The sequence below is a fragment of the Symphalangus syndactylus genome, chromosome 3 (assembly GCF_028878055.3).
Source record: "Symphalangus syndactylus isolate Jambi chromosome 3, NHGRI_mSymSyn1-v2.1_pri, whole genome shotgun sequence".
In the NCBI taxonomy this organism is placed as follows: Eukaryota; Metazoa; Chordata; class Mammalia; order Primates; family Hylobatidae; genus Symphalangus; species Symphalangus syndactylus.
In genome coordinates, this window is record NC_072425.2 from 73,821,294 (window position 1) to 73,841,847 (window position 20,554).

At 40.1% G+C, this 20,554-nt stretch overlaps 1 protein-coding gene across 23 annotated transcripts in view; it reads left to right on the forward strand.

The window, feature by feature from the left end:
• The window catches only part of TRPM3 (transient receptor potential cation channel subfamily M member 3), a 943,194-nt gene that overhangs the window by 813,877 nt on the left and 108,763 nt on the right, over nucleotides 1-20,554 (forward strand). For all 23 annotated transcript variants that reach the window (XM_055272296.2, XM_055272299.2, XM_063636996.1 and 20 more), the window contains 3 exons: nucleotides 13,097-13,197; nucleotides 14,559-14,693; nucleotides 18,555-18,605. In XM_055272296.2, the coding sequence (XP_055128271.1) occupies nucleotides 13,097-13,197; nucleotides 14,559-14,693; nucleotides 18,555-18,605 (287 nt within the window). The remainder of the gene's footprint in view (nucleotides 1-13,096; nucleotides 13,198-14,558; nucleotides 14,694-18,554; nucleotides 18,606-20,554) is intronic.

Here is a 20,554-nt window from a genome sequence, read left to right on the forward strand (position 1 = left end):
CTGTGAACATGGCAAGGTTGGCAAATCCTCCTCCCTCCGCATCCTAGTCCATCAATCAAGACCATATTTATACTATCCATGTCAGATAAGACACCTGACTTTTTATTTTTAACAACTCTCCCAAGGAGGATCCACAGCCTTCATTTACAACCCATTGAAGTGTTTAGCAACTCTTAAGGTATTTTTTAAAAAATATCCCCCCAGCACTGATGTTCAAATCCCCAAACAACTATTTCCTGCAACATGTAATCACTAGGGCCGTGACATACTTGTGATGTCTTACCTCAAGTAGGCCCTGACTCTGGTCTGCAACTCCCTCATCATTTAAGCCATATCCTCTAATACACTGCCCACATTCCTCCATTCTCTCCACGTCTCCATTCCCTCTCACCTTCAGCAGATGGTATCCCCTGTTACTACTTATAATATTCAGCCTCAGCCAAGCTCCTTTCCTATCATTCTTTTCCATTCATGAATATTAGTTTCTTCACTCGCCCTCTTTGCTTTTCCTCCTCTCTCTGAAGACCTCTCTTCTTGGCTAAACCCAAATCCTCCCTGACTTCCATTCTCTAGGATCTCATCCATCATGTACTTGTTCTTTCCTTTTACACTTTCACTGTTTCCCTTTCCAAGGGCTTTTCCCCCTTCTGCTATAAGCACATTCAAGGCCCTCATCGACCTAAGAAGTCCTTGGCTACTCTCCACCAAGCCCTGCAAGGTAGCATCTAACCTTTCTCCTCTTAACCAGCAAACTCTGAGAGGTAGTCAGCCTTCCTACAACTGTCCTCACCTCCCGCACTCTAAATTCTTGACTCACTCACTCACTCTGCAAACTCTTACATCCCAGCTTCTACCCCACCAAATTTATTCACACAGCTTTCCACATTCCTGAAGATTTCAAATGGTCTCAACCCCAATAATCATCTTCCTGATCCTCTCAGCCACTTTGACAGTGTTGACTTTATCCACTTCTTCCTGCAACTGTTTTCTACTTTGAGGGGAGACCACGGTTTAAAGCCTGATTCTATGAGTTACTCTGCCTCTCTGAGCCTATTTTCCAATTAGCAAAGTGGGAATAAAGATACTAACTGTACAGATTTTTTGTGAGCATTAAATGAGATCATACATGTAATATGCCCAGCATGTAATTGGCTGTCACTTTATGATGAAAATTCTGTTTATTTTTACCTTTCCTTGGTGTCAAAGTTCCTGAGTATTCTGCCTTTCTGACCACTCCTTTGTCTTCTTCATTAGATGTCCTTATTTCTTCACTTTACCTTCTGCCAAACATAAAGTCCCATGGTTTCAAATGTCACATCTACATGAATAACTCTAGGTCTGCCTCCAACCCTGGCTTCCCTCCCTGCCCACTCCTTTCTGAATGCCTACTGGACAACTCCCTCAGGCGTCACTTAGCACTTCAAATTCAATCAAATTAACTGTCTTAAAAATAATAATAATAATAATATAAACAAAGTAATCATCTTTCCTCCAAAACCTGATTTCTATCTGATTTTCCTATTTCTGTTCATATACCCACTGTTGTTTCAATTATCTAGGTTCAAAGCCTCCTCCAAATTCCTCCCTTTGTCCAAGAAAATGCTTGCCAATTCTGAGCATTTTTTGCCTCCACAATATCTGTCATGTCAATCCCATGTTGATCTATTCATTTTCCTCCTTGCTCAGCAACATTAGGCCTTCAGGATTTTTTCTTTGATTTATTGCAGTGGCCTCTGAAGGGTCTTCCCTCCTTCCTATTGAGCACATTACTATCCATTCCCAATATTTCAGTTAGAGGAATACTAATAATACTAATGCAAAGCTTTGAGCAAGACACTCTTTTGCCTACAAAATCCTTCGGGACTTCCAATGTAGACATGACTACCTAAACTCATCCATCTCTTCTTCTCCTAGAAAGCTTCAAGAAATAGTAAAGAAAAAAGAAAGAAAGAAAAACAATCAGACTGCATGTTTGGTGAAGCTAGGAACTATATTCCAAAATGTTTGTATATGTAGGAGCTATGCAGGAGGAAGGAGGAAGGGGTGAAAGCAGAGGAGATAGAAATTAACAGTAGGAGTCCTCACGAAGCACCAACAAAAATATTATTCCTGGATATGAGTAACACCCCAAGATGCAAAGTTCTTTCCTTTGTCTGGAACAGTATGTGCAAAAACAAGAGTGAGTTGGATGGTGGCAGGAGTCCCTCCTGTCCCTGACTTAGTACACAGAAATAGAGGCGGTGGGCCACGTATTGAATTATGCAGATAAGCCATGCTTGCAGGAGGGAGTTTGACATTGTAGTAGATTACAGGAAGCCTTCCAGTTGTGATAATTAATAAGTAGCCTGAAATGCTATCCTGGGCCCATTTAAATGATAAATAATAAAAAAGAGATTAGCATAGACTGCATACAGAGATATTCTAAGAAAGAATAACAAAAGAGCAAAATCTATTAACAAAAGAATAATACTTTTTATAAAAATGTTTCTGGGTAGTAAGTCTAAGTTTCAAAAGCATTAAATAAATTTTTCCCCTTTTTATGTGTCTGCTTGATCAGTATTAAACTGCTATGGCTAAAGTTTTACAGAACTATATAACCCGAATGTTGGTCTCTTTGTACACATCTTTTCTATACTGCAGATCTTCGTTCACTTTCATATGTGTATCATTTTTATTGTCGTGTTACTTTTGTTCAATAAAAACTTTGCGACAAAAAGTGGAGAAAAATTTTTCTGGGGAACAGATGAACATTATGAATAAGTAGGTATCACAAAATTTAAAAAATTTTTATCTTATTGAAGCACTCATCTATGAAGAAATACTTAAAAGTTGAAATACCAAAATTCAGATAAGAGTAGATGAGGCAGCAAAAGGAGATAAAGTATGAATAGCACTCCAGAATGAAGTGGAGGAATCATCACAGAATTGCAGATGAAATGAGAAATGTTGCAAGATCAAATATACATTGTGAAAAACCCAGTGCAGGACACAGAGGATAGAAATGTGAACAAAAATGAAATGAAGTGGAAATAAAGATTTCATGGGGATTAAAGAGAAATTATATGACAGAAAGTGGAGATCCAACAAAAGCATAACTGGTCTCCAAAGAAAGAAACCAAAATAATGAATCAAAACAAATTTTTAAAACATAATTACATAATTTAAAATATAATTTAGATATGTTTTCATTTTTAAAAAATATTAAACTTGATCTAGATATTGAAGGAGCCACCTTATGCCAGGAAGAACTGACCCACAATCATCAATGCCCAGAAAGATCGTAATAAAGTTACTAAACTTCAGAGAAAAATAAAGGATACCCTGGGCCTCCAGGCAAAATGATCAAGTCTTTTGTGAGGGGAAAAATTGAGCTGGCCTTAGACTTTCTTTTTCCTCTTTCAACTTTTATTTTAGATTCAGGGGTACATGTGCAGGTTTGTTACATGGGCAAATTGCATGACCCTGGGGTTTTGTGTACAAATCATTTCATCAATCATCCAGGTAGCAGTGAGCATAGTACTCACTGGGTAGTTTTTTCAGTCTTCACCCTCCTCCCACCCTCCACCCTCAAGTAAGTCCCGGTGTCTCTTGTTCTCCCCTTGGTGTCCATGTGTACTCAATGTTTAGCATCCCCTTATAAGTGAGAACATTGATATTCGGTTTTCTGTTCCTGTGTTAATTTGCTTAGAATAATGGCCTCCAGCTGCATCCATATTGCTGCAAAGGACACAATTTCATTCTTTTTTAAAGCTGTGTAATATTCCATTGTGTATATATACCATATTTTCTTTATCCAGTTCACCATTAATGGGCACCATTAATGAATTATCCAATTCACCATGTCTTTGCTATTGCAAAAAGTGCTGTGATAAAAATACATGTGCATGTGTCTTTATGGTAGAATAATTAATATTCCTTTGAGTGTATGCCCAGTAATGGGATTGCTGGGTTGAATGGTAGTTCTAAGTTCTTTGAGATATCTCTGGACTGCTTTCCACAGGAACTGAACTAATTTACATTCCTATTACACTATAATAATGCTTATTATAACAGTATATAAGCATTCCCTTTTCTCTGCAACCTCACCAAAATCTGTTATTTTTTTACTTTTTAGTACTAGCCATTCTGAATGGCATGAGATAGTATCTCATTTTGGTTTTGATTTGCATTTCTCTAATGATAGTGATACTGAGCATTTTTCCCATGATTATTGGCCACATATATATATACTTCTTTTAAGAAGTATCTGTTAAGCTGGGTGTGATGGCTCACACGTGTAATCCCAGCACTTTAGGAGGCCGAGGCTGGCAGATTGCTTGAGGTCAGGAGTTTGAGACCAACTTGGCCAATATGGCAAAACACTGGCTCTACTAAAAATACAAAAATTAGCCAGGCATGGTGGCAAACACCTGTAATCCCAGCTACTCGGGAGGCTGAGGCAGGAGAATTGCTTGAACCTGGGAGGCAGAGGTTGCAGTCAGCTGAGTTGAGCCATTTCACTCCAGCCTGGGTGACAGACCGAGACTCCATCTCAAAAAAAAAAAAAAGGGTCTGTTCATGTCTTTTGCCCATCTTTAAATGAGGTTGTTTTTACTTGTTGATTTATTTAAGTTCCTTATGTATTCTGGATATTAGACCTTTGTTGGATGTATAATTTGCAAATATTTTCTCATATTCTTTAGGTTGTCCATTTACTCTGTTGATAGTTTATTTTGTTGTGCAGAAGCTCCTTAGGTTAATTAGGTCTCATTGTCTAATTTGGTTTTGTTTCAATTGCTTTTGGAGTCTTTGTCATGAAATCTGTGCCAGGTGCTATGTCCAGAATTATATGTCCTAGGTTTTCTCTTGGGATTTTCATAGTTTTAGGTTTTATATTTAAGTCTTTAATCCATCTTGAGTTGATTTTTGTATATAGTGAAAGGAAGGGATCCCGTTTCAATCTTCTGCATATGGCTAACCAGTTATCCCAGCTCCATTTACTGAATAGGGAGTCCTTGCCCTATTGCTTGTTAGTGTTGACTTTGTCTAAGATCTGATTCCTGTAGGTATGTGGCTTTATTTCTGGGTTCTCTAACCTGTTCCACTGGTTTATGTGTCTTTTTTGTGTGTGTGCTAGTATGATGCTGGTTTTGTTATTGTAGCCTTGTAGTATAGTTTGAAGTCAGGTAGAGTGATGCCTCCAGCTTTATTCTTTTTGCTTAAGATTGTTTTGGCTATTCAGGCTCTTTTTGGGTTGCATATTAATTTTAGAACAGGTTTTCCTTTGCTTTTTTTCTGAGATGTGATTTCACACTAATGCCTAGGCTACCAAGATCATGGCTTACTGCAGCCTTGACTTCCCAGGCTCAAGTGATCCTCCCATCTCAGCCTCCCAAGTAGCTGGGACCACAGGTACATGCCACCATGCCTGTCAACTATTTTGTATTACTTATAGAGATGAGGTCTCCCTGTGTTGCCCAGGCTGGTCTCAAACTCCTGGGCTCAAGTGATCTTCCTGCCTCCATCTCCCAAAATGCTGGTAATACAGGCATAAGCCACCATACCTGGCCAGTTTTTTTCTAATTCTATGAAAAATTACACTGGTAGTTTGATACAAATAGCATTGAATCTGCACATTGCTTTGAGTAGTATGGCCATTTTAACAATATTAATTATTCCTATCCATGAGCATGTAATGTTTTTCCATTTGTTTATGTTGTCTCCGATTACTTTCAACAGTGTTTTGTAATTCTGGCTATAGGGATCTTTCACCTCCCTTGTTTGCTAGGTATTCCTAAATATTTTATTCTTTTTATAGCTATTGTGACTGATATTGCATTCTTGATTTGTCTCTCAGCTTGGACATTATTGGTGTATAGAATACTACTGATTTTTGTACATTTATTTTGTATTCTGAAACTTTACTGAAGTTGTTTATCAGTTCTAGGAGCCTTTGGGCATAGACCATGGGATTTTCTATGTATAGAATCATATTGTCTGTGAACAAAGATAGTTTGACTTCCTGTCTTCCTATTGGGATGCCTTTTATTTCCTTCTTTTTGCCTGATTGCTCTGTCTAGGGCTTCTAGCACTATGTTGAATAGAAGTAGTGAGAGTGGGCATCCTTGTCTTGTTCCAGTTCTCAAGGGGAATGCTTCCAGCTTTTGCCTGTTCAGTACGATGGTGGCTGTAGGTTTGTCATAGATGGCTCTTATTATTTTAAGGTATGTTCCTTCAATGCCTAGTTTGTTGAAGGTTTTTAACATAAAGGGATGTTGAATTTTGTCGAAAGCTTTTTCTGTCTATGAAGATTATCATGCGTTTTTTGTTTTTAGTTCTGTTTGTGTGGTGAATCACGTTTATTTATTTTTGTATGGTGAACCAACCTTGCATCCTAGAAAAAAAGCCTACTTGATCATGGTGGATACATTTTTTGATGTGCTGCTGGATTCAGCTTGCTAGTATTTTGTTGAGAATTTTTGCTTCTGTGTTCATTAGGGATATTGGCCTGAAGTTTTCTTTTTTTCATTGTGTCTCTGCCAGGTTTGGTTATGAATGATGCTGACCTCATAAAATGAGTTAAGGAAGCATCATTCCTCTTCAATTTTTTGGAATATTTTCAGTAGGATTGGTACCACCTCTTATTTATATGTCTAGTAAAATTTGGCTGTGAATCTCTCTGGTCCAGGGCATTTTCTTGTTGGTACATTTTTTATTACTAATTCAATTTCAGAACTTGCTATTGGTCTGTTCAGGTATTCAGTTTCTTCCTGGTTCAATCTTGGGAGGTTATATGTTACAAGGAATTTATCAATTTCCTCTAGGTTTCTAGTTCTTGTGCGTAGAGGTGTCCCTAATAGAGTCTGAGGGTTTTGGGGTTTTTTTTGTTTTGTTTTTTTTGTTTTTTTTTGTATTTCCGTGGGGTCAGTGGTAATGTCATCTTTGTCATTTCTGATTGTGTTTATTTGGATCTTCTCTCTTTTTTCTTTATTAGTCTAGCTAGTGGTCTATCAATCTTATGTATTTTTTCAAAAAACCAACTCTCAGTTCCACTGATTTTTTATTATTATTACACTTTAAGTTCTGGGATACATGTGCAGAACATGCAGGTTTGTTTCATAGGCATACATGTGCCATGGTGGTTTGCTGCACCCATCAACCCATCATCTACAGTAAATATTTCTCCTAATGCTATCCCTCCCCTAGCCCCTCACTCCCTAACAGGCCCCAGCGTGTGATGTTTTCCTCCCTGTGTCCATGTATTCTTATTGTTCAACTCCCACTATGAGTGAGAACATGCAGTGTTTGGTTTTCTGCTCCTGTGTTAGTTTACTGAGAATGATGGTTTCCAGATTCATCCATGTCCCTGCAAAGGTCATGAACTCATCCTTTTCTATGGTTGCATAGTATTCCGTAGTGTATATGTGCCACCCTTTCTTTATCCAGTCTCTCATTGATGGGCATTGGGGTTGGTTCCAAGTCTTTGCTATTGTGAATAATGCTTCAATAAACATGTGTGCATGTGTCTTCATAGAATGATTTATAATCCTTTGGGTACATACCCAGTAATGGGATTGCTGGGTCAAATGGTATTTCTGGTTCTAGATCCTTGAAGAATTGCCATACTGTCTTCCACAAGGGTTGAACTAATTTACACTCCCAACAGCGAAAAAGTGTTCCTATTTCTCCACATCCTTTCCAGCATCTGTTGTTTCCTGACTTTTTAATGATGGCCATTCTAACTGGTGTGAGATGGTATCTCATTGTGGTTTTGATTTGCATTTCTCTAATGACCAGTGATGATGAACTTTTTTTCATATGTTTGTTGGCTGCATAAATGTCTTCTTTTGAGAAGTGTCTGTTCATATCCTTTGCCCAATTTTTGATGGGGTTGTTGGTTTTTTTTTGTAAATTTGTTTAAGTTCCTAGTAGATTCTGGATATTAGCTCTTTGTCAGATGCATAGATTGCAAAAATTTTCTCCCATTCTGTAGGTTGCCTGAGCACTCTGATGATAGTTTTTTTTTTTTTTTTTTTTTTTTTTTTTTTGCTGTGCAGAAGCTCTTTAGTTTAATTAGATCCCATTTGTCAATTTTGGCTTTTGATGCCATTGCTTTTGGTGTTTTAGTCATGAAGTCTTTGCCCATGCCTGTGTCCTGAATGGTATTGCCTAGGTTTTCTTCTAGGGTTTTTATGGTTTTAGGTTTTATGTTTAAGTCTTTAATCCACCTTGAGTTAATTTTTGTATAAGGTGTAACGAAGGGGTCCAGTTTCACTTTTCTGCCTATGGCTAGCCAGTTTTTCCAACACCATTTATTAAATAGGGAATCCTTTCCCCATTGCTTGTTTTTGTCAGGTTTGTCAAAGATCAGATGGTTGTAGATGTGTGGCATTATTTCTGAGGCCTCTGCTCTGTTCCATTGATGTATATATCTGTTGTGGTACCAGTACCATGCTGTTTTGGTTACTGTAGCCTTGTAGTATAGCTTGAAGATGGGAAGTGTGATGCCTCCAGGTTTGTTATTTTTGCTTAGGATTGTCTTGGCTATGCAGGCTCTTTTTTGGTTCCTTATGAAATTTAAGAGAGTTTTTTTCTAATTCTGTGAAGAAAGTCAATGGTAGCTTGATGGGAATAGCATTGAATCTGTAAATTACTTTGGGCAGTATGGCCATTTTCACGATATTGATTCTTCCTATCCATGAGCAAGGAATGTTTTTCCATTTGTCTGTGTCCTCTCTTATTTCCTTGTGCAGTGGTTTATAGTTCTCCTTGAACAGGTCCGTCACATCCCTTGTAAGTTGTATTCCTAGGTATTTTATTCTCTTTGTAGCAATTGTGAATGAGAGTTCACTCATGATTTGGCTGTTTGTCTATTATTGGTGTATAGAAATACTTGTGATTTTTGCACATTGATTTTGTATCCTGAGACTTTGCCGAAGTTGCTTATCAGCTAAAGGAGATTTGAGGCTGAAACAATGGGGTTTTCTGAATATAAAATCATGTCATCTGCAAACAGAAACAATTTGACTTCCTCTCTTCCTGTTTGAATACCCCTTATTTCTTTCTCTTGCCTGATTTCCCTGGCCAGAACTTCCAATACTATGTTGAATAGGAGTGGTGAGAGAGGGCATCCTTGTCTTGTGCCAGTTTTCAAAGGGAATACTTCCAGCTTTTGCCCATTCAGTATGATATTGGCTGTGGGTTTGTCATAAATAGTTTTTATTATTTTGAGATACATTCCATCAATACCTAGTTTATTGAGAGTTTTTAGCATGAAAGGGTGTTGAATTTTATTGAAGGCCTTTTCTGCATCTATTGAGATAATCATGTGGTTTTTGTCGTTGGTTGTCCAATGACTCCGTGTTCAGCCCTCATTTCAGGAGGGCAGCGTGGCCAGCAGATTGCTCCAGGCAATTGGCAAAATACTTCTGTTGTGGGGACATGCAAGATCGGGTAGCCAGAATGGTTCTGCTACATTGATTTGTTTGTATAAGCACAGGTCCCGCATACTCTAGGAGTGGCACTGCTCCTTCACAGCACTTATACAATCTGAAAGTATGCTGTTCATGAGTTTATTTGCTTACTTCCGAGTACTTCCCCACCACCAGTAGGATGTAAGCTCTGTGAAGAGGTTGACTTTAGCTACCTTGTTTGTCACTGGACGTTCAATGACAAATCAGTTCCCAGCAGAGAGAGTATTCAATAAATACCTGTTGATGAGATAAATGAATTACTGCACGAAATAATGTAATTTAACTACAGACTTCTCCTCTAGACTGTAATCTCTCAAGACAAAGTATTCTGCTTTCTACATCTTGGTCCTCATACTGGCATACTGCCTCCCATATGAGGAGGCATGAAATCAGTATCTTTGAAGGCATAAATAAATGAACAGGTGAATGAGTGAATGAATGAACATATGCTATCTACACTAGAAGTTCTTAATTTTATCCTCACATTAGAATCACTGAGGAACTTTTAAAAACTGCAGTGCCCAGGACCAATTAAACTAGAATCTGTGGGGGTGTGCCCCAGGCATGAGTATATTTTAAAGCTCTTTAGGCAATTCCAAGTGCACAGCCATAGTTGAGAATAGGGTGACCAGCCACCAGGTTTATTCAGGATTGACACATCTCCCAGAGTGCAGGAATTTAAATGCTAACACTGTGACTACACTGGGCAAGCCTGGACAGCTGGTCACCCTAGCCGAGAACCACTGATCCAAACTGTCACCCACGGCCATTCTTGAGTGATGTATTTTCAATTTTTGAAAGTCAAGACTCATTGGTTTCATGCTTTCATTTGACACTTGCCTAATTACATTCAGGCCTGTAGCTCACCTTGACCTCAATAACTGCTTCCTGCTATGTGTTCCTGTTCAGGCTCGTGCTGCTATTATTGACTTGGGTGACATACTAATTTGTAACATACAAATGGCAAAGGGAATGATTAAACCATTCCAGCAAGTCAGCACCAACCAGTAGACCAGCTAAAGAAGCAAAGAAACATGTAAAGTGCTACCTTTCCAAATGCAATAGCAATGAGCTTTCACTTCTTTTCCTCTCCAAATTGATGACAGAACATTTTGACACATTTCTACTTATCACTTGTGTATGCCAGTTATCCTGGTATGAGTGTGCAGTCCCTGTAGTTACCTGAGCAGATAATTTTTAATGGAAAATTCCACATGAAAGCTGAAATGATATTCATCATTGTAAACACTAATAAATTTACTCCAAGTATGTGGTCGATAATAAGCCCATCAATGTGTGGACACCAGAATCAGAAATGCTCTTCAACCTATGAAGGGAACAGAGCACCACAGCTCTTGAGGGCCTTGTTACTCAAAGCGTGGCCCCAGATCAGCAGCAGCGGCCTCACCTGGGAGCTGGTTAGAAACACAGAACCTTAGGCCCCACCCAAGAGCTACTGAATCAGAAGGTCTGCAGCTGGGACCCAAGAACCTGTGTCTTAAAAAGTTCTCCGAATTGTACTTATGCATGGTAAAATTTGAGAAGTGTTCACTTAGCAAACATTTTTTGCCTAATTTATAACGTCAGTATCTCAGAGCCCAGAGGGCAGAGGCGAGGGTAAGCAGGAAAGGAGGCACATAGTGCAGTAGTTCCCAGCCTCTGCTGCACATTGGAAGCACCTGGAGAGCTTTAAAAAGATCCACGCCTGGATCCCATCCCAAGCAACATGATTTAATTGGTATGGGATGCACCCTGGGCAAAGCTCCCCAGGTGATTCTAATGTGCAGCAAAGTTTGGGAATCACTGATATGAGTTAACCACCAGGAACCCTGCCCCCCCTCCTCATTGTTTCTGGCCTTGACTGCTTGCGAACCCAGAGGAATGAACAGCGTACACATTTGCTATATTTCTTTCCTAAACATCAGAAGCAGCGATGATGAAGAATAATTCTCTGGATCTGACTCTCACCTCTAGTTTGATGAATACTTGTTCCATTTACCCTGTTAGTAGCTATTTTATCTTTGGCTGTTCAACCTCCCTGGATCTCAGTAGTCTCATATGTTTCAATGAGACAGGAGACAATAAGACCCAGTCCCCAGATTAACTGGGATGTTACATATGACATGTGGAAGTGCCTAATACTTTGCCCAGCACATATTTGATGTTTAAAAACTCTGAGACGAGGAAGATTGTCTCTTTATCCTCCTCCTCAATTGTGAGATATCCAGCAGCATGAAGCTTGGCAATTATTTAGGGGTGTCTCTTCCTCAGTGCACTAAGGGTGTTGGTGAACTGTGAAAAACCTGTTTAAACAGAAATCACTTATACAGTCTCATTTCAGTCTCACACCCCAGCCACATAAACCGGATATTTATTGCCTCCATTTCGCAGATAATCAACAGTGGCTGAGAGGAGTCCACACACCCACAGGGACTCTCACTTGGGCCCCCTGCCTGGAGCCTAATGTTCCTTTCGTTACTGCACTGCCTCCATTTCCAGCTTCCCCTCCAGCTGCTTGGCAGGCTGCCTCTATGTACAGGATGCAGTCACCTAGATGAGCTCTGGGCCGATAAAACTTCCTGTGATGAGAGAAATGTTCTATATCTGTGCTTTCCAGTTCAGTAGTCACTAGCCACATGGAACTATTAAGTTCTTAAAATGTGGCTAGACTGACTGAGGAATTATAACTTTAATTTTATTTAATTTTAATTAATTTAAACTTAGCCACCTGTGAACCGCACAGCTCTAGAGACAGACTCTGGAGAAAAATGAGAACCTGAGAAATAGTTCCAATGGTTTCTACCCACAAACCAAAGTAAACCTAAGCCGCTGGTTTGCCTCTCTGTTAAAAGACCTTCCTAACTCTTTTTCAGGAAAGTGGCAAGTTGGTACACTAGTTGATGAGAGCACCCTCCCCATGCAAAATACTATTCAAGTGATGCCTTGAAACCAGAGATTGGCCAGCATAAGCAAAATGTGTGGTAGAGCAGAGGTTCTCAAACTTGAGTGTGCGCACAAGTCATCTGGGATCTTGTGAAAATACAGATTCTGGTTTAGTGGGTCTGGGACAGGGTCTGAGGCTTGCCTTTCAAACAAGCGCCAGGGTAGCGCTGCTGCAGCTGCTCTGTGAACCACACTTTGCCTAGCCAGACCGTAGAGCAGTGCTGCTCACCAGGCCAGTTTTGCCTCCCTTCACACATGGGGGCATTTGGCAATGTCTGGAGACATTTTTGAGCATCGTGTCTGGAAGGATGGGGGTGGGAAATGCTATTGACATCTACTGGGTTCAGTCAAGCTGTGCTATTAATAATCTACAATGAACTTGTATGCATGCATCAAAATATCACATGCATACCATAAACACGTACAATTATTACATATCAAAAAAGCATGGAGTTTCAAAGACCTTCTTTATAAAAAATTTTTAAAAATATAATAATAATCTACAATATACAGGAGAGCCCCGTGACAAAGAGTTACCCAAAATGTTAATAATACCAAGTTTCAGAAACCTGCTGTATAGCCAAGTCGGCTCTTTGGGAATAGGGGCATTAATGACAGAGGGATGGAGCAGGTGCTCTTGGTGTAATAACTGACCGTTGTTTTCTCTCTTCCACTCTTTTCTCCCATTTGTCCTCACACAGGAGCCAATGCCTCGGCCCCAGACCAACTGAGCTTAGCTTTAGCCTGGAACAGAGTCGACATCGCTCGCAGCCAGATCTTTATTTACGGGCAACAGTGGCCGGTAGAGTATATATCGTCTCCCATGAAAAGCCCACTTTGGTTGGGCAGGGGTATTTGTTTAAGAAGCCTCTGAGATCGGCTCAGAAAACAATTGCCTTTTCTTTAAGATGGAACGTGTTCCTTGGTAGCAAAGTCCCTGTCCTGGGCTCCCTTTCTCATATTTAGGAAAGCACCGCCATCTAGTGGAAATTTCAACTGAACCCAACTCCAAATATTTCCATTCTATGAGTTGTCTTTAGTAGCAATTTTCAGCTTCAAATGATGCCATTTATTTGAATACACCTGAAAAAATATAAGACAAATCTGTATTAACTAAAATTAAGGAAGGGGTAGAATTATTAATTTGCTTCTGATTGTCTTTGATGGGGGCAAAGGGAAGGGTCACACCTCAGGATGCAGAATTAGCAGGCTTCCCTCTGTAGTCGCCATCTGGTCCTGGTGGCTGAGCACAGGTCCTCCCTATTTGCAAAGAACAACACGAGGAAACCAATGCTTTATATAACTGTTCTTGGTTTGCTTCCCTCAATTGACTTTACCAAAAATAAAAATTTGAGAGATTGGCCATCAGGTGGAATATGTATGCATCCACGGGAGGCAGTCCAGCAGCCTGAAACTTGGTTTCTGTGTCTGGAATCACAGCACTCACCGGCAGGCCTTATCTTACTCCTTCCTTTCCCGTAGAGAGTTTCTGCCTGGGATGGAGCCCCTGTCTTCATTCGGTGCTGGTGGATTGCTAACATGGAAAGATTTGTCAGAGTCTAGACCCTGTGACATTTTTGTGAAATGAGTTAAATAAAAATCTAAGCCACGGGCAAATCCAGAAAGTAGGCTGGTTGTTCTGTTATGTTTTGTTTTGTTTTCAGTTAGGTGACATCTTTGTGGTCTTGCTTCTACACAGAGACCCAGCATTGATTTAGGGCCTTTGGTCTGTTGACTTTGGTCCCTCTTCTCAAGTCGGCCTGGGGTCTCCCTCAGAGCCTAAGGATAACAAAAATGAAGACAGCAAAGTGCCCCCTTTGACACTTCACTGGTGTTGAGAAGTTTGATCAGATAATTTCAAGGGAAAAAACCTTGTGAACCCTTGCACCTTCTTGGGATCCAGTACAAGAGATTCAGGGAAGAAATAGTTTTTGGAACTAGAAATGCTTGACTTCTATTTGCAAAGACAGGCCCCCAAACATGGGAGAGGTTGTGGCTGTCCCAAAAGTGGATCTGTGAACAGTCTTGCTAGCATGTTCTTAGATGTGCTGAAGGTTTACCAGATGTCAAAGGCATCCGTTTATAAGCTGTTCAAGTGAATACTAAAGAACTGCATCCCTAGATAGACCCTGGGGCAGACTAACTCAGTGACTTGGTTTGCAGGTGGGATCTCTGGAGCAAGCCATGTTGGATGCCTTAGTTCTGGACAGAGTGGATTTTGTGAAATTACTCATAGAGAATGGAGTAAGCATGCACCGTTTTCTCACCATCTCCAGACTAGAGGAATTGTACAATACGGTAGGGCCAAACTACGGCACTTTTTCTTTTCTTTTTTTTGTTTGTTTTACCTTCTCCTGCCCCCCATATGCCTGTGATTCTTTTCCCTTCTCCCCTCCAAATGCATGGTTCATTCATCACAAATACTCCCTTAGACCTACATAGATGACAAACACCAAGTCACCAAGATTCCACTTGTTTTAATTGCTCAGTTGTCAGCATCTAAGGCAAAAAGTTATGTCATAACCTAAGTGTATCATTCTCATATTCTTATACAAAGCCACAAGGCTCTGGAGATGAGAACACATGTTGTTCTGTAAGCCCAGAGGGTGTTAGAGGCAATTAGCAAAGGAGGATTGATTTAACTCTAAGCATCAAAAAAGGCTGATTAGGTATCCTGCGCCATTTTTTATCCTTAGAGCTATGAAGTTCATTCTTCATAGTTCAGCTATAAAGTGGAAGAAAAGGTAAAATATCTCTGTTTTGAGTCACTCAAAAATTTTGGTTTTGTTTTGTTTTGTTTTTTAGCTTAGTAATGATTTGTTAAGTTACTCACTAGGGATACCAATGAGTAATCATAGGTGAAACTACTGTTTATGAAGTTATTGAGAGCATTCACACGAGTTAAGTGCATTGGCTCTGAGCTCATACTAAAATCCAGTGAAGTTTAAAGAGCAGAAATTTTTCCCTGTTTAACAGATGAGGAAAGCGAGGCTGTCTTAGTCCATTTGTACTACTATAATAAGATGCCTGAGACTCAGTAATTTATAAACAACAGAAATTTATTTCTCTGGGTTCTGCATAATTTATAAACAACAGAAATTTATTTCTCTGGGTTCTGCAGTCTGGAGAGTCTAAAATCGAGGCTCTGGCAAGTTCAGTGTCTGGCGAAGGCTGCTTTTTGCTTCCAAAATGGCACCTTGTTTTTGCTTTCTCCAGAAGGGACAAATGCTGTGTCCTCACAAGGCAGAAGAGACAGAGGGCAAAAGGCCTGAATGTTATGTGAAGCTTCTCTTGTAATGACCTTAATCCCCCTCACAAAGGAGGAACCCTCAGGACCTAATCACCTCCCAAAGGCCCCACTTCTTTTCTATTATTATTATTATTATACTTAAAGTTCTGGGATACATGTGCAGAACGTGCAGGTTCATTACAACACAAGTATACACGTTAAAGGCCCCACTTCTTAATACTAGTACATTGGAAATTAAGTTTCAACATGAATTTTGGAGAGGACACAAACATTCAAACCATAGCAGAGGCCAAGGAGAATTCAAGGTCACAAAACTCCTAAGAAAGAAGCCAGTAAGTACTGAACCCAAGCTTCTGCCTCTGAGATTATTCTACCCCTCATTTTTCACAACGTCTCTGTCCCATCACGCAGAGGGCAAGCAGGATGGAGCTTATTTCCTGTCCCCAGCCAGTAGTAGTTTTTAGATGGTGCCACGCTGGCACTATCTGCAAAAAATAGAAACAGGTTAGCAGAATGTCTCCTGGTCTCTGTTTTCTCCACAGACTTTTCTTGGTTCAGCATACTGAGACTTTCAGAAAGAATAATGGGTTTTCAACTAAAAAAATAAATAAAGACAAGCGTTGAATGGCCTATCAATTAGAGAATCAAGGGAGTAATTTATTCCAAAGACTGGGGTGTGGGAGTGGGTAGGAAAATTCTAGACTGAGGAAGGCCAGTAAGTTTGATCACTTCAATCTGCTGGTGGTGGCTTCCCGGAATACTTTGTTGAGGATTAGGAACAGTAAATAGCCTCAGTAATAATAATAGCTAACACTGATTGGCATTAAGCACCATTTTTAATAGCTTTGTAAACATTATATCATTTAATCCTCACAACAACCCCATCAGATAAAGTGATACTATCATTCCCATTTTAAAGATGATAAAACTGAGTCATAGTTAAGTTGCTTGCCCACATTCAGAGCCAGTAAGCAGCAGAGGTGTAGAGCCAGGCACTCTGACTCCAGAGTCTGTAGGCTGAATCACTGCACAATCCAGCATCCCCTCAGTGGAAAAAGAGTTCTGATGGGCATGTCCACATGAGTGGGCAAGTCATTGCAGCAGTTCATAGACCTGTCTCAGTACTTGAATTGTTGCAACAGTGCTTAAGAATTTGCCACTGGCTGGGCGCAGTGGCCTCCCAGCACTTTGGGAGGCCAAGGCGGATGGATCACTTGAGGTCAGGAGTTTGAGACCAGCCTGGCCAACATGATGAAACTCCGTCTCTACTAAAAATACAAAATTTAGCTGGGTATGGTGGTGTACACCTGTAATCCCAGCTACTCTGGAGGCTGAGACAGGAGAATCCCTTGAACCCTGGAGGCGGAGGTTGCAGTGAGCTGAGATCACACCACCGCACTCCAGCCTGGGTGACAGAGTGAGACTAACTTAAAAAAAAAAAAAAAAAAAAAAGCCATCACTATTTTAGATTCTCTAATTGTCTCAACAGATTTAGCAAATAAAATACAGGATGTCCAGTTAAATGTGGATTTCAGATTAACAACAGACAATTTTGTTATATCCCAAAGACTGCATGGGATATACTTAGGTTAAAATTTCCCAAAGATTGCATGGGATATACTTAGGTTAAAATTGTACATTGTTTATCTGAAATTCAAATTTAATTAGGCATCTTGGATTTTATCTGACATTCCTATTCCTAAAAGACAATAGAATGGCAACTTATTTCACTTTATATTTACCTCAAACAAACATCCATCTTTTTTACAAAACTCTCTTTTTCCCAAACAGCCTGTGGCTTTTTCTTTAAATCAAGTTACAGCAAACTGTCATCCAAATCCAGCCTGCTGCCTGTTTCTGTATGGGCTGCAAGCTAAGATTTTTTTTTTTTTTACATTTTTAATGGTTGAAACCATCAAAAGAAAAATGCTATGTTCTATGACACATTAAAATAATATGAGATTTGACTTTCTGTGCCCATAATTAAAATTTCATTGAATCATAACCAAGCTCATTTGTTACATATGATCTATGGCTACTTGCACATTACAACAGCAGAGTTGAACAGTTTCAGTAAAGACTGTGTGACCCACAAAGTCTAATTTACTCTCAGGCCTTTTACAGAAAAAGTTGGCCAACCCTTTTCTTGGACAATTTCTCATTCATGATGGGTAATAAACAAGTTGCGACGGCAGAGTGTCCAAGTGTATTTCCAATGCGGTCAATGAGTCCCTTTGTTCTCCCACCCTCATCCCGGCCCCCGGCTGCAAAACTGGCTTCTTCCATCATATTTTGGCCTAGCTGTCAACAGAGCTGACAACCTCCCTTACAAAGTTTGAACCTAGAACCTCAAATACATTTGCTTGAGGAAATACAATTCAAAAGTCTGCCAACGTGTTTGTTTAGAAGAAACAGGTATGGCCGGTATGGTAGCTTATGCCTATAATCCCAGCACTTTGGGAGGCTGAGGTGGGAGGATTGCTTGAGGCCAGGAATTCAAGACCAGCCTGGGCAACATAGTGAGACCCCATCTCTAAAAAAAATTTTTTTTAACAAAAACATTAGCCGGGCATGGTGTTGTGTACCTGTAGTCCCAGCTACCCAGGAGGCTAAGGTGAGCCCAAGAGTTCGAGGCTGCAGTGAGCTGTGATTATGCCATTGCACTCCAGCCTGGGTAACAGAAGACCCTGTATCAAAAAAAAAAAAAATCACTGACAAAGCTTTTCATCTGCAAATGGGGACAATTTAAAAGAAAGAAAGAAAAGGCAGATACACTGAGCAACTAGAACAAGGTCCATCTTAATGAACTGCCCTCCACCAGCCAGAGCCCTTCCTTCCAGATCCTTCTTGCCTTGCCAACTAGAGCCCCTGACTAGCAAAACTGTTTGATTCTTCTTTATTGTTTTCAGAGACATGGGCCCTCAAATACATTGTACCACTTGGTCAGGGATGTCAAAAAGGTAAGAACCCTCTCGACTGCAGGTCGGAGGCCCTGTCTTGACTGCTTCCTGTGATTAGAGAGTGCCTCCGTTTTGCATGAGCTGCCAGAGTATTCCTCTCCCTATCAGGCGCCACTCATTTCAGAACAGTGTGTGTGTGTGTGTGTGTCTGTTAACTCTGATGCTTCTATTCATGATGCAGCTGTGGTGTTCTCTCCAATCGCCGTGCTTTTAGATGCTTTTGGTGGTCATAATGCTTTTGGGTAGTGGAACTCTCGGCTTTCCCCGTGCCAAGTGGATTTATGCCATTACCTGTATTTTTCCATATGCCCCTCACTGTTTGGGGAGTTGGTTTCCATGCTGCCTGACTGACCACAAGAGTAAATCTTCATTCACCAGCTCCTGATACAATGTCACATCTAGCATTACATAGAGTGTAGTAAGTAAGCATAGCTCCAAATTTTCTAAAAACAGGGACTAAAATATAAATATGCATTCCATTCTTCTAACATTCTATTTTTTCCAGAATATTTTTTCACACTTTTCATCTCGTTGGATGGGAAAAAAATGTTGGTAGGTATGGATCAGGTAGAATTATTTTCATTTTACAGATGAGGAAGCCGAACTACAAGGCGATGAGAGCTATATTGGCAGTTAGTGAAGAGCTAGGTTTAAAGTTCAGTTCCTTTTATTAATAATCATAAAATAATAATAGTCATGAGCTAGTGATGACTAGGTACACAGCATTGCTGCATACTTTCAGTGCATCTTAATTCATTTAATCTTCACAACAATTCTATGAAATAGAATTATTATTTTATTATTACAGGCTAGGCACAATGACTCATGCCTGTAATCCTAGCACTTTGGGGGCCCAAGGTGGGTGGATCACCTGAGGTCAGGGGTTCAAGGCCAGCCTGGTCTGGTCAACATGGTGAAACCCTGTCTCTACTAAAAATACAAAAATTAGCCAGGCATGGTGGCGTACACCTGTAATCTCATCTACTTGGGAGGCTGAGGCAGGAGAATCACTTGAACCCGGGAGGTGGAGGCTGCAGTGAGCCAAGATCGTGCCACTGCACTCCAGCCTGAGCAACGGAGTGAGATTCCATCAAAAAATTATTATTTTATTATTATAATATAGTTTTATTCCCATATAAAGACAAGAAGAATGAAGTATAGGGAGATTCTGTTTAATCTTAGCCAAGTGCTTGTTCTTTTGCCCCATATTATCTCCTTCAGAGGTAGCTTGAGTTCTGAACCCTTAAATCCATCCCAGAAAGTGATGTTTTAATTCCAAAAAATAAAACAGAAGATGGCACTGCCCCTGCCCCATACATATGTGCCCATACACACACACACACATATGCCCACTATCACCACTTGCTAACAATTCTTCACCAAAGTCCACAGGACATATTGAGAGAAAGCTACAAAGTGAAGTCAAAAATACAGTATGATTTCTTCATCTCACAGGAAGTGATTGGCTAGAATTGCCCTTAGGCATCCTGTGACTACTTTTTTATTTTTCCTTTGAAAGGCCAAGCAAAGGTTTTGGGGCTACTTATAATGTACCTACTCACCTGCTGGACCTTTGCTAAGAATGAGTAAAGGATATAAAAATAACACACAAAAAATCAAAATCTCCATCCTTTGGCCCTTGCAAACTTTCCTCCCATCTCTATACCACCTTAATGAAGGACTTTTCATCTACTTGAGTGGGTGAGGCCTGTAGTTCTTTCAAAACAAGGGGAGAAAACACTTGCAATCTGTACTCCCAACTCAACAACCACTTTCCTGAGGTTGTATCTTCCACTGGTCTACCCATTCCGTGCCATCGTAGTAGATCTACCCTCAACAAACCCATTTCTCTTTCCTTTGAAACTTCCAGTTTTGTCTAATTCATCCTGGCTGAAAATTGCCTGAAAACTAAACTCAGAAGATTAGAAGTAGACACTTTGAATGTGTCT